The sequence below is a fragment of the Denticeps clupeoides genome, chromosome 15, assembly GCF_900700375.1.
Source record: "Denticeps clupeoides chromosome 15, fDenClu1.1, whole genome shotgun sequence".
Taxonomy (NCBI): Eukaryota; Metazoa; Chordata; class Actinopteri; order Clupeiformes; family Denticipitidae; genus Denticeps; species Denticeps clupeoides.
This window is the reverse complement of record NC_041721.1, coordinates 6,262,526-6,276,257: the sequence shown is the minus strand read 5'-3', so window position 1 is coordinate 6,276,257 and position 13,732 is coordinate 6,262,526. Positions and strand designations below refer to the sequence as shown.

Below are 13,732 nucleotides of genomic sequence, written 5' to 3'. Positions count from 1 at the left end.
AGTTGGGTGGTTCGGAACACAGATGTTCATCAGTCCCAAAGTGAGCAGGACAGTTCCAAGACGAGGGGGATCTGTTGCTGCGTTGTGGTTATAACAGAGTATCATTTCTGTGTAAACTACAGCACAGATCAGTGGTTAACTTTTTGTTATTTTGCCATCATAAATGTCTAAAATGTTTCCACATTTTGAGTAACTGAAAGTCAATTAAATATTTATCCAGAATTAATTTTACAATTTACAATTATACAATAATGACTTTAATATATGAAAGAACAGTCATGGAGAAGCAGATTTTTAAAGCAACAGATGCATTTAATTATTACATAAAACATCAGAGTTGTCCAAGAAGAAAGCCCATGAGAAGACTTGATTTAAATTGTGAATTCATAAAGCGACCAGTAATAAACTCAGAAGACTAAAGAGCAGGTAGCTGCTGTGAGATGTGAGCAGGTTCTACTCAGAACATTTGCTTCTCCTCAGAATCTCAGTAACAGCAGGCTGGGAGCTGTAGGTGGCCTCACAGGTGACTGAGGTGACCTTGTTCCAGTCGGTGGCACTGAGTGTCAGGGTGCTGCTCCAGCTGTACAGGCCGTCCTTCTGCAGGACCCCACGACCAGCCTCCCCACTCTTACTGTTCCCATCCACCTTCCAGCTCAGACTCCAGCCAGAGGGGGAGCCCTTGTTGGCCAGACACACCAGCGAGGCTGAACCCGTACTGGACACCTCCTCTTTAGATGGGGGGAGGACTGACAGTGTTGGACGGGTGATTGCTGGGAAAGAAAACAGGAGAATTTAGGAATGAAGTTGATGCTGTTTGTTCTGTTTGTCCGAAGCAGAGGCTCATGTTTGAGGAAATATGGTGAATAATAAGTTTGTAGTTTCTTTTCAACATTGTCAAGTTTGATGGTTCTGCTGAATGTGAACCACAGTGAAGCACAAAATACAGCTGCCCTTCCTCTCACTATATATTTTGTTACACTATTCAACTTCATGTTCTTTTTGTGTAACTGAATATGTTTGGTCTGAAAAAATAAAGATCTTTTAAATAAAAGATCTTGAATAAAAGGTTGTTTTAAATTTTCACTACTCGTGGACAGTCTTTTAACTTACAAAAAATCAGATGCTTCAGAAATGTTTAATATTTTAGCAAATTCTTCTAAATTTTAAATTGTGAGATAAAAATTTAACCCCATTTTACTAAAGCTGAAAACTCTTAACTACATAAATGTCAAGTGTTTTTGGAACATTTCTTTAAAGAATCTACATTTATTAAATTCAGTAAAATACCAGATCCACAAGCCAGAAAATTTTAATAAAAGGAGATCTTAATAAATTAAAAATAATCTTTACTTACTGCCAAGTTCCAGCCTGGTGCCGCCACCAAACGTGAACCACGGTTATGGAGTGTAACTGAGACGCCGTACAAAAACCTCTTCATGCTTCAGCGCCGGTGTCTCTGTATGAAACAGCAGATCCTCTAATGTCTTCATGCTGGGACTTTATTATTTTATTAGTTTCTCCATCTTTACTGGTTCTGGTTCACGTGAGTTAGTTAGTTTGTATAAGGGGGTGTAGTCACGATGGACTGACTGGTCTGGGACTGGGACTAGGATTGACTGGTAAAGGAACTGGATGTTCCATGCTGCCTATGCAAGGCGTTGGACTTGTGGAGAAGCAGAACTTTGTTTCAGTGCTTGGCACGGTGTCTCATTTCCCTGTAGTTTATATTTGTGTTAAATAAATTAAGTGCATTTCCCTTTAACCCTGGAGGTCCATCGTCTTCCCCTTGACACCTCGAGCATGACACTCATGTTAAAATTAAATGTGTCAGCATTTTGAGGAACAGTGACGCCATTCTGTCACGTCCGTGAACTGACACGGAACGAAGTGCAGAGTTGGGACATTCTGGAATTGAATTTTATTAATAAACAGAAACAAAACCAGCGTGATGGCTGAAAACAGGGAAAACAACGGGGATCAACATAAACTAGCCCGTAGGCGTGTGGCGATTGCCAGAACTCAAAATACACACAGAACAGTTGCAAGGTCGATGTCATCAGGTTTTCTCTGAAATGGCACAATAGTAACGTTCAGACCGTGAAGGATCATGCAGGTACAAGCAAGAGAACAGACAGCTAAAGCAAAACTGGATTTTTTGTACAGACCTGCACAAGAGCTTTGAATGAAGTAAATTCATAGCACAAAACATGAGATGTTCCTCTCTCTGCAGCACCTGCAGTAGGAGCAGATGCAGCGATGCAGTCACTGTACAGTCTGACTGAGGGAAGTTTTTGTACGACTCTGTATCACTGTGTGAACACATAGCTGCCACTGATACTATGTCTACTCTGACAATAATAATCTCCTGCATCTTCAGCCTGAATGCTGCTGATGGTCAAAGTGAAGTCAGATCCACCACTGGATCCACTGCCACTGAACCGCTCTGGAGTTCCAGTGTGGCGCACATCAGCAGCTTTGATTAGGAGTTTAGGAGCTTCTCCAGGTTTCTGCTGGTACCAGTTTAAACCCCAACCATCAATTCCAGAGCTGGTTCCGCATTTCAGAACGACTGAATCTTGTGGCTGAAAAGTTCTCACTGTGGGAGTCTGTGTTACAGTAATCTGCCCACTGACCTCTGAAAAATAAAATTTAAAAAAAGTTGAGAAAATTATTTAGTGACATTAAATACTCAGTTAACACATAATTAGTCTTAAAATAAATATATATTACCTTGTACACAGAGAACAAACACCCAGACAACAATGGTGAACATCATTATTGATGATTTCTGTGAAGCACGAACTTGTGTCCCCTTAAATCTGCTCTAAACTCTGTTAGAGCGCTGAGGCATGTGCTGACAATGCAAAGTGGCTCTGCTATGTAAATCACTAAATTATCCTGAAGGAAATTTCTCAGTCCAGTCGCTGTATAGACAACATACATATGCACACAGACACATACATGATACAAAAATACAAAGGAAGGTGTCTGATGTGTTGCGTTTACAGTAAAGTTAAGTTGTTTCATGTTTCTATGATTGTAATACTGCTGACTTTGTCAGGACAATTTTCCAAAAGTTATTTGTAATCTCAATTAGCTTCATGCCTGGTTAAACAAAGTTTTTTTATATAGATTTTATGTATATTTGTTACATTTTGAGGTAAAACAAAGTCCTGATTTTTAGTGTAGAGTGCAGATGCCATACCAGTTTATTTAGCCATTTACTCAATTAGTTTGATCATGTTTGAAAGAATTCTGTGCATAATTTTCATGTAATTTGCTTGTTTTCTTATGAAAACGTCTAGATTCTAGTCAACATGATGGTTTAATAAGGCACATAATAGCTGCTGTAATGAACAGACGGTTTGGTTATAGGAGGATACAGAGTTCATGAGTTGAGAATCATATTTGCATTGGTACAGTTGGGTGGTTCGAAACACAGATGTTCATCAGTCCCAATGGACATAAGTGAGCAGGACAGTTCCCAGACGAGGAGGATCTGTTGCTGCGTTGTGGTTATAACAGAGTATCATTTCTGTGTAAACTACATTACAGATCAGTGATTAACTTTTTGTTATTTTGCCATCATAAATGTCTAAAATGTGTCAGCATTTTGAGGAACTGAAAGTCAATAAAATATTTATCCAGAATTTATTTTACAACAATGACTTTAATATATGAAAGAACAGGCATGGAGAAGCAGATTTTTAAAGCAACAGATGCATTTAATTATTACATAAAACATCCGAGTTGACCAAGATGAAAGCCCATGAGAAGACTTGATTTAAATTGTGAATCAATAAAGCGACCAGTAATAAACTCAGAGGACTAAAGAGCCGGTAGCTGCTGTGAGATGTGAGCAGGTTCTACTCAGAACAGTCGCTTCTCCTCAGACTCCCAGTAACAGCAGGCTGGGAGCTGTAGGTGGCCTCACAGGTGACTGAGGTGACCTTGTTCCAACTTGAAAGCACGTTGTAAGTCGCTCTGGATAAGGGCGTCTGCCAAATGCCATAAATGTAAATGTAAATGTAAGTCTGTGGCACTGAGAGTCAGGGTGCTGCTCCAGCTGTACAGACTGTCCTTCTGCAGGACCCCACGACCGTCCTCCCCACTCTTACTGCTCCCATCCACCTTCCAGCTCAGACTCCAGCCAGAGGGGGAGCCCTTGTTGGCCAGACACACCAGCGAGGCTGAACCCGTACTGGACACCTCCTCTTTAGATGGGGGGAGGACTGACAGTGTAGGACGGGTGATTGCTGGGAAAGAAAACAGGAGCATTTAGTAATGAAGTTACATTACAATTCATATTCAACTCAGACAAAACTTCAGTCAAAAGGCACAAATAATCAAGATACAAGATGAACACAGAATGAAAAGGAACTTAATAGAACAGAAGACCAATTGATGGCACCTGAAGATGATGGTATAAAATGAAGAAACGTTGTTCTTGTTTCACTGATGTTTGTTCTGTTTGTCTGAAGCAGAGGCTCATGTTTGAGGAAATATGGTGAATAATAAGTTTGTAGTTTCTTATCAACATTGTCAAGTTTGATGTTTCTGCTGAATGTGAACCACAGTGAAGCACAAAATACAGCTGCCCTTCCTATAACTATATATTTTGTGTTCTTGTACTAGTTTGTCTTTCTGTTTTTTTTGTCCATCTTGCCTGGTACTAATAAATGCTACACTGTTCTTCCAGACAAACGTCTTTCAACTTTTTTGTGTAACTGTATATGTCTGGGCTGAAAAATCTTTTAAATCTTGAATATAAGGATGTTTTCAAGTTTTACTGCTCATGACAGTCTTTTAACTTACAAAATCAGATGCTTCAGAAATGGTTTAGTTCATAATTTTAGCAAATTCATCTTGTGAGATAAAATTTAACGCCATTTCACCAAAGCTGCAACTTCAAACTCTTAACGGCATAAATGTCAAGTGTTTTTTGGAACAATTCTCTACAAACTCTATTAAATTCAGTAAAATACCAGAACCACAACAAACATGTCAGAATAATATAATAAAAGGAGATCTTAATAAATGAAAAATAATCTTTACTTACTGCCAAGTTCCAGCCTGGTGCCGCCACCAAACGTGTACCACGGTTATGGAGTGTAACTGAGACGCCGTACAAAAACCTCTTCATGCTTCAGCGCTGGTGTCTCTGTATGAAACAGCAGATCCTCTAATGTCTCCATGTTGGAACTTTATTATTTTATGAGTTTCTCCATCTTTACTGGTTCTGGTTCATGTGAGTTAGTTAGTTTGTATAGAATCCAGATTTCTTTGTGACAGATTCTCATTGTCACATCCATGCCGGCTACATCCCCACAACACACTCCCGTCCCCCAGAGTATTAGGATCTGTGTCAGTGTCTGTGTCTTGTGTTGCTTGTAGCCATGGGCTCCTGGGTCCATCCCAATCCTGTAGCGTGTACTTGGCGGGCGGTGGAGTCCAAGTCACAGGATAGTGATCCTCCCCAGTGTCATGAGAGTCAGGTGTGGCTTGTTCTATCTAATCTGCTCCCCAATATAAATCAGGGGTGATGAGATGATCCTTTATTAATCCCACAAATGGGAAATTTACAGGATCTGGAGTCTGCAGGGCGGTTATCCAACACAAAAGCTGAGGGGTTCCCCACGTTGTCTGTCTGCCATACTGGTCTGTGTCTGTGCTGCAGTGAAGTGTGTGTTTGGGGGGGTGTGTGTATGTTTGTATCATACATGATCGTGTGTAGTCAAGAAGGACTGACTGGTCTGGGACTGGGATTGACTGGTAAAGGAACTGGACGTTCCGTGCTGCCTATGCAAGGCGTTGGACTTGTGGAGAAGGGGCGGTGAGCAGCGACAGCAGACAGCATCCAACACAGAGAACTTTGTTTTCAGTTCTTGGCATGGTGGCTCATTTCCCTCCAGTTTATATTTGTGTTAAATAAATGAAGAGCATTTCCCTTTAACCCTGGAGGTCCATCGTCTTCCCCTCAACACCTCGGGCATATTAAAATGTGTCAGCATTTTGAGGAACTGAATGTCAATCAAATATTTATCCAGAATTAATTTTACACAAATGATTAATTTATGGAAGAACAGGCGTGAAAAAGCAGGTTTTTGATGCAACAAATGCATTTTATTATCACATAAAACATCAGAGTCGACCAAGAAGAAAGCCCATCAGAAGACTTAATTTAAATTGTGAGTTCATAAAGCGATCAGTAATAAACTCAGAAGACTAAAGAGCAGGTAGCTGCTGTGAGATGTGAGCAGGTTCTACTCAATACAGTCTGGTGCCGCAACCAAACGTGTACCACAGTGATGGACCACGGTGAAGATCTAATGTCTTCATGTTGTGACTTTATTCTTTTTTTTTTTTCGTTTTTCCATCTTCACTGGTTCTAGTGTCTTGTAATGTTTATTTTATAGAATTCAGTTTTTTTTTGTCAATGATTCGCATATTAAATATGAAACACAAAAAATACCACAGACACCAATCCTGATGCAAACTGACTAGATTTTATTTTGTAGTCCAATAAATTATGTTATGCATCTAAATTATTTTTTTCATGGTCACATAAAGATGCACTGCTATAACTATGCATGTGACAAATAAAAATATTAAATCTTGAATTTAAGGTCATTCAATTAGAGTAAATGTCATGTTAAAATCTGATGTGGAATATCCCTGAGGGATTGCCACCTTATCGTGATCAGGGGGGTTTGTGTCCCTCAGTTCAAATTCAACTTTTATTTGTCACATACATATTCATACACGGTATGATATGCAGTGAAATGCTTTTTGCAACTGCTACACATCACAGTATTGCAAATGTTGCAAGTATACAGTGAAGACCAATATGCAAATATTGCAAACATAACCAAATATTACACTTTCATGTCTATAACACAAAATATGTTTAACAGGTAGGGTGAAGGTGTGCAAATGAGTGAAAGACAATGTATAAGATGAAAAAAGCAAAAAAAAGAGAAAAAAAGCGCAGAGATTTTTTGCAAAGTGATTTTGTGCAAAGTCCAGAGTGATTGAAAGTGAAAGTGCTGGAGTGTATTAGAGTTCTATGTAGTGTTGTTGTTGAGAGCTCGGATAGCCTGCGGGAAGAAGGTCCTCCTCATTCTCTCTGTGTTGGACTTCAGGGAGCGAAAGCGCAGAGAGAAGAGTCCATTGTTGGGGTGCCTGAGGGCCTTCACTATCTTCCTGGCCCTGGTCCAGCACCGTTTGCTGTAGATGATTGATGGTCAGGGAGCTTTGTACGGATGATGTGTTCGGCTGATTGAACCACCCTCTGTAGGACTCGCCTGTCCTGCATGGTGCTGTTCTCGAACCAGGTTGAGATGTTTCCTGTCAGGATGCTCTCTATGGTGCAGGAGTAGAAGTTCCTGAGCACCTTGGAGGGCAGTCTGAAGTCTCTCAGGTGTCTGAGGTGGCCGGGCCTTTTTCACCACGGTGTTGATGTGACAGGACCATGACAGGATCTGCGTGATGTAGACACTGAGCTAACAGAAGCTGACCACTCTCCCCACTGGGCTCCTGTTGATGACAGGGGTCTGGTAGGTCCTCTCCTGCTTGGTAATCAACAAGTCCACTATTAACTCCTTTGTCTTGCTGACGTTCAGGTGGAGATGGTTCCTCTGGCACCAGTTCACCAGATTTCCAACCTCCTTCAGAGATCAGGCCCACCACAACGAAGTCGTCAGCAAACTTGATGATGTTGGTGGAGTTTGTAGTGGCTGTACAGTCGTATGTGTACATGGAGTACAGCAGGGGGCTCAAAACACAGCCCTGGGGGACTCCAGTGCTGAGAGTGATGGAGGCTGAGACATGCCCGCCCATCCTTACTGCCTGTGGTCTCCCAGTAAGGAAGTTGGAGATCCACTGACAGAGAGATGAGCTGAGTCCCAGGTGCTCCAGCTTGGTGGTGAGTGTGGAATTGATTATTGTGTTAAACGCTGAACTGTAGTCAATGAAAAGCATTTTAACATAATTTCCCTTCCGAGTGTCCAGGTGGGTGAGTGCAGTATGGAGGAGATGTGATATAGCGTCGTCTGTGGATCGGTTGGGACGGTAAGCAAAAGTGGGTCGGAGGTGTATCTGGTAATGAAAAAATGATGAAGTCTCTGACCAGCCGTTCAAAGATCTTCATCACTACTGAGGTGAGGGCTACAGGGCGGTAGTCGTTGAGGAAGGCAGGATGGGTTTTCTTGGGGACCGGAACAATGATGGACTCCTTGAAGCATGTGGGGATCACCGACTGAGATAGAGAGAGGTGGAATATCTCTGTAAACACAGGTGCTAGCTGGTCCGCGCAGGCTCTGAGGATACTCCTCGAGATGCCGTCTGGTCCTGCTGCCTTCCTGGTGTTCACTCTCCTGAAGGCTTTCCTCACGTCATGCTCGGTGATGACGAACGCGTTCTCGGTGCTGGCAGTGTCCTCCTGTCTAGCATCACTAGCGTCTTTAGCTGCAGCCTCGAAGCGAGCATAGACCGTATTTAGCTCGTCTGCCAGAGATACGTCCGCGTTCGTCGTACCGGATGTTGGTGCTTTATAGTCCGTTATAGTCAGTGACCATAAGCTCAGCATTCAGATGGGACCCCCAAGTTGGACAGGTCTTGACCAATTGCAATCCCGTTAGGTGACAAAAACAGATATCCAGAGCACCTCACCTCATCCCTTTCCCACCTCCATTGCCACCATGTGCCCCCTTCACATTTCTATCTGCCCCTCATATAAGCCTGTCTAGAACAGCCCTGGCATTACAAAATGTAGCAAAAGCTACTAAATAGCACTAGTGAACATATCAATGCTGCAAATATTGGGAAGAAGTTTAGGAAAATGTTCCATAATTCCTGGGGTTCTAATTATTCTACCTCAGCTGTATAAAACATCCAGTCACTGAGCTCTTCATGATCATTGCATGTCATCAATGTCATCAGGTTTTCTCTGAAATGGCACAGTGGTAATGTTCACTACTTATCTCTGAGTGAAATGTGTTAGTACGGTAATATAATGCTGCCACACCACAAAAAGAAATATGGACCAAATCATGAAGTGAATTCATAACACAGAACATGAGATGTTCCTCTCTCTGCAGCACCTGCAGTAGGAGCAGATGCAGCGATGCCGTCACTGTACAGTCTTGACTGAGGGAAGTTTTTGTACGACTCTGTATCACTGTGTGAACACAGCACTGCCACTGATGTCATGATAACTCTGACAATAATAATCTCCTGCATCTTCAGCCTGAATGCTGCTGATGGTCAAAGTGAAGTCAGAACCACCACTGGATCCACTGCCGCTGAACCGCTCTGGAGTTCCAGTGTGGCGCACATCAGCAGCTCTGATTAGGAGTTTAGGAGCTTTCTGCTGGTACCAGTGTAAACCCCAACCTGCAATTCCAGAGCTGGTTCTGCATTTCAGAACGACTGAATCTTGTGGCTGAAAAGTTCTCACTGTGGGAGTCTGTGTTACAGTAACCTGCCCACTGACCTCTGAAAAAAAAATTTTTTTTTTAATTATTAAATTAGTGACATTAAATACTCAGTTAACACATAATTATTCCTAAAATAAATATATATTACCTTGTACACAGAGAACAAACACCCAGACAACAATGGTGAACATCATTATTGATGATTGCTGTGAAGCACGAACGTGTGTCCCCTTAAATCTGCTCTAAACTCTGTTAGAGCGCTGAGGCATGTGCTTACAATGCAAAGTGGCTCCGCTATGTAAATCACTAAATTATCCTGAAGGAAATTTCAGAGTCCAATCGCTGTATAGACAACATACATATGCACACAGACACATATCACCACACACATACATGCTGCAAAAATACAAAGGAAGGTGTCTGATGTGTTGTGTTTACAGTAAAGTTAAATTGTTTCATGTTTCTATGATTGTAATACTGCTGACTTTGTCAGGACAATTTTCCAAAAAATATTTGTAATCTCAATTAGATTCATTCCTGGTTAAACAAAGTTGAAAAATGAAAAAGAAATCCATAATATGTATATTTGCTACAATATGAGGTAAAACAAAGTCCTGATAGTCCTATAATTTCCTGAGAAAGTACATTTCAGTGTAGAGTGCAGTTGCCATACCAGTTTATGTAGGCATTTACTCAATTAGTTTGATCATGTTTGAAAGAATTCTGTGCATAAAATTCATGTAATTTGCTTGTTTTTTTTATGAAAACGTCTAGATTCTAGTCAACATGATGGTTTAATAAGGCACATAATAGCTGCTGTAATGCACAGACGGTTTGGTTATAGGAGGATACAGAGTTCATGAGTTGAGAATCATATTTGCATTGGTACAGTTGGGTGGTTCAGAACACAGATGTTCATCAGTCCCAATGGACATAAGTGAGCAGGACAGTTCCAAGACGAGGGGATCTACTTTTACATTTACAGCATTTATCAGACGCCTTTATCCAGAGCGACTTAGAATCACTATTACAGGGACAGTCTCCCTGGAGCAATTTAGGGTTAAGTGTCTTGCTCAGGGACACAATGGTAGTAAGTGGGATTCGAACCCGGGTCTTCTGGTTCATAGGCGAGTGTGTTACCCACTAGGCTACTACCACCCTGTTGCTCTACCATCTGTTGCTGCGTTGTGATTATAACAGAGTATCATTTCTGTGTAAACTACATTACAGATCAGTGGTTAACTTTTTGTTATTTTGCCATCATAAATGTCTAAAATGTTTCCGCATTTTGAGTAACTGAAAGTCAATAAAATATTTATCCAGAATTAATTTTACAACAATGGCTTTAATATATGAAAGAACAGGTGTAGAGAAGCAGATTTTTAAACCAACAAATGCATTTAATTATTACATAAAACATCAGATTGGACCAAGAAGAAAGCCCATCAGAAGACTTGATTTAAATTGTGAGTTTATAAAGCGATCAGTAATAAACTCAGAAGACTAAAGAGCAGGTAGCTGCTGTGAGATGTGAGCAGGTTCTACTCAGAAAAGTTGCTTCTCCTCAGAATCCCAGTAACAGCAGGCTGGGAGCTGTAGGTGGCCTCACAGGTGACTGAGGTGACCTTGTTCCAGTCGGTGGCACTGAGAGTCAGGGTGCTGCTCCAGCTGTACAGGCCGTTCTTCTGCAGGACTCCATGACCGTCCTCCCCACTCTTACTGTTCCCATCCACCTTCCAGCTCAGACTCCAGCCAGAGGGGAAGCCCTTGTTGGCCAGACACACCAGCGAGGCTGAACCCGTACTGGACACCTCCTCTTTAGATGGGGGGAGGACTGACAGTGTAGGACGGGTGATAGCTGGGAAAGAAAACAGGAGAATTTAGCAATGAAGTTCCTGTCCTGTCATTACAATTCATATTCAACTCAGACAAAACTTCAGTTAAAATACACAAATAATCAAGATACAAGATGAACACACAATGAAAATGAACTTAATAGAAGAATTGATTGCATTTGAAGATGTTAAAGGGTTTTATGGTATAAAATAAAGAAACTGAGTTCTTGTTTCCCTGCTGTTTGTTCTGTTTGTCTGTGTGTTTGATTTCTTATATTTAGTGTTTTATTATAAGAACTAAAACAGAGGCTCATGTCTGAGGAAATGTGCTGAATAATATGTATGTTTTAAAAAAGAATCCCTTCCCGTTTATGTATTTCAATTAATCATTAAATCTAATAAACATGTTTTAACCATAAAATGTTTTATTTTGGATTCACAACACAATATGTGCTGCATTAATTGCAATGTCTTTTACTTCAATATTAACTTACAAAATCAGACACTTCAGAAACAACTTACTTTAACGTTAAGAAGCACAACAAACAATTAAGCAAAAAACAATAATAGTAATTAATTAAACAAAAAAATCTTTACTTACTGCTAAGTTCCAGTTCGGTGCCACAACCAAACGTGTACCACAGTGATGGACCACAATGATGATCTTTATGTTGGGACTTTATTCTTTTATTCGTTTTTCCATCTTCACTGGTTCTAGTCCCTTGTAACGTATATTTTATAGAATTCAGTATTTTTGTCAATGATTTGCAAATTAAATATGAAACACAAAAAATACCACAGTCACCAATCCTGATGCAAACTGACTAGATTTTATTTTGTAGTCCAATAAATTATGTTATGCATCTAAATCATTTTGTTCATAGCCACCCAGTGGTGGCCTAGCGGTTAAGGAAGCGGCCCCGTAATCAGAAGGTTGCCGGTTCGATTCCCGATCCACCAGGGTGCCACTGAGGTGTCACTGAGCAAAGCACCGTCCCCACACACTGCGCCTGTCATGGCTGCCCACTGCTCACTCAGGGTGATGGGTTAAATGCAGAGGACAAATTTCACTGTGTGCATCGTGTGCTGTGCTGCTGTGTATCACATGTGACAATCACTTCACTTCACTTTACTTTACAATGATGCACTTCTATAACTATGTATGTGACAAATAAACATCTTAAATCTTGAATTTGATGTTGGCCATTCAATTAAGGTAAATGTCATGTTAAAGTCTGATGTGGAATATTTATTTTTAAATGTTTGAGTTTCCTCCCTGAGGGAATGTAACCATATCGTGATCAGGGGGGGTTGTGTGCCTCAGTGATCGTAAGCTCAGCATTCAGATGGGACACCCAAGTTGGACAGGTCTTGACCAATTGCAATCCAGTTAGGTGACAAAAACAGATATCCAGAGCACCTCACCTCACCCCTTTCCCACCTCCATTGCCAGGAGTACAGGCAGCTAAAGCAAAACTGGATTTTTTGTGCATACCTGGACAAGAGCGCTGAATGAAGTGAATTCATAGCACAGAACATGAGATGTTCCTCTCTCTGCAGCACCTGCAGTAGGAGCAAATGCAGCAATGTCATCACTGTACAGTCTGACTGAGGGAAGTTTTTGTACGACTCTGTATCACAGTGTGAACACAGCACTGCCACTGATACTATGTCTACTCTGACAATAGTAATCTCCTGCATCTTCAGCCTGAATGCTGCTGATGGTCAAAGTGAAGTCAGAACCACCACTGGATCCACTGCCACTGAACCGCTCTGGAGTTCCAGTGTGGCGCCCATCAGCAGCTCTGATTAGGAGTTTAGGAGCTTCTCCTGGTTTCTGCTGGTACCAGTTTAAACCCCAACCTGCAATTCCAGAGCTGGTTCTGCATTTCAGTACGACTGAATCTTGTGGCTGAAAAGTTCTCACTGTTGGAGTCTGTGTTACAGTAACCTGCCCACTGACCTCTGAAAAATAAAATCAATCAAACCAAATTTTAAAGAAAATGATTAAATTAGTAAAATTAAACATATTTACTCATATTTATTAATGGATTAAATGTAATTCCTTTACCTTGTACACACAGAGCAAACACCCAGAAAACAATGATGAACGTCATTGTGGACTATTTCTGTTGTGTAGCACAAACGTGTGTCCCCTTAAATCTGCTATAAACTCTGTTAGAGCACTGAGGCATGTGCTGACAATGCAAAGTGGCTCCTGTATGTAAATCATGCTGCTGGGTGTGTATACAGTGGGTTGCAAAAGTATTCGGTTACCTTGAACTTTTCCACATTTTGTCACATTAGTCAAAGTCAAAGTCAGCTTTATTGTCAATTCTGCCACATATACAGGACATGCAGAGAATTGAAATTTCATTACTCTCAGACCCATGGTGCTTACAAGTAACATTAAATACAAAGGTATAAATACAATTTTAAAAACACAATATACAAATAAGG

The 13,732-nt window shown here is 41.0% G+C and overlaps 3 gene segments (V, D, J or C); all 3 read right to left on the bottom strand.

Moving 5' to 3' along the window:
- Window positions 1–291: 291 nt before the first annotated feature.
- Window positions 292–2,800, bottom strand: LOC114764826 (Ig kappa chain V region Mem5-like). The segment is given in 4 exon segments: window positions 292–770; window positions 1,355–1,392; window positions 2,320–2,635; window positions 2,731–2,800. Coding segments are annotated over 4 exon segments (717 nt in total).
- Window positions 2,801–3,841: 1,041 nt separating this feature from the next.
- LOC114765194 (Ig kappa chain V-V region MOPC 21-like) lies at window positions 3,842–10,356 on the bottom strand. The segment is given in 7 exon segments: window positions 3,842–3,982; window positions 4,044–4,256; window positions 5,060–5,093; window positions 5,274–5,281; window positions 9,196–9,495; window positions 9,586–9,643; window positions 10,327–10,356. Coding segments are annotated over 7 exon segments (759 nt in total).
- Window positions 10,357–10,762: 406 nt separating this feature from the next.
- On the bottom strand, window positions 10,763–13,430 carry LOC114765352 (Ig kappa chain V region Mem5-like). The segment is given in 4 exon segments: window positions 10,763–11,295; window positions 11,874–11,936; window positions 12,950–13,237; window positions 13,344–13,430. Coding segments are annotated over 4 exon segments (714 nt in total).
- Between the last annotated feature and the right edge of the window lie 302 nt (window positions 13,431–13,732).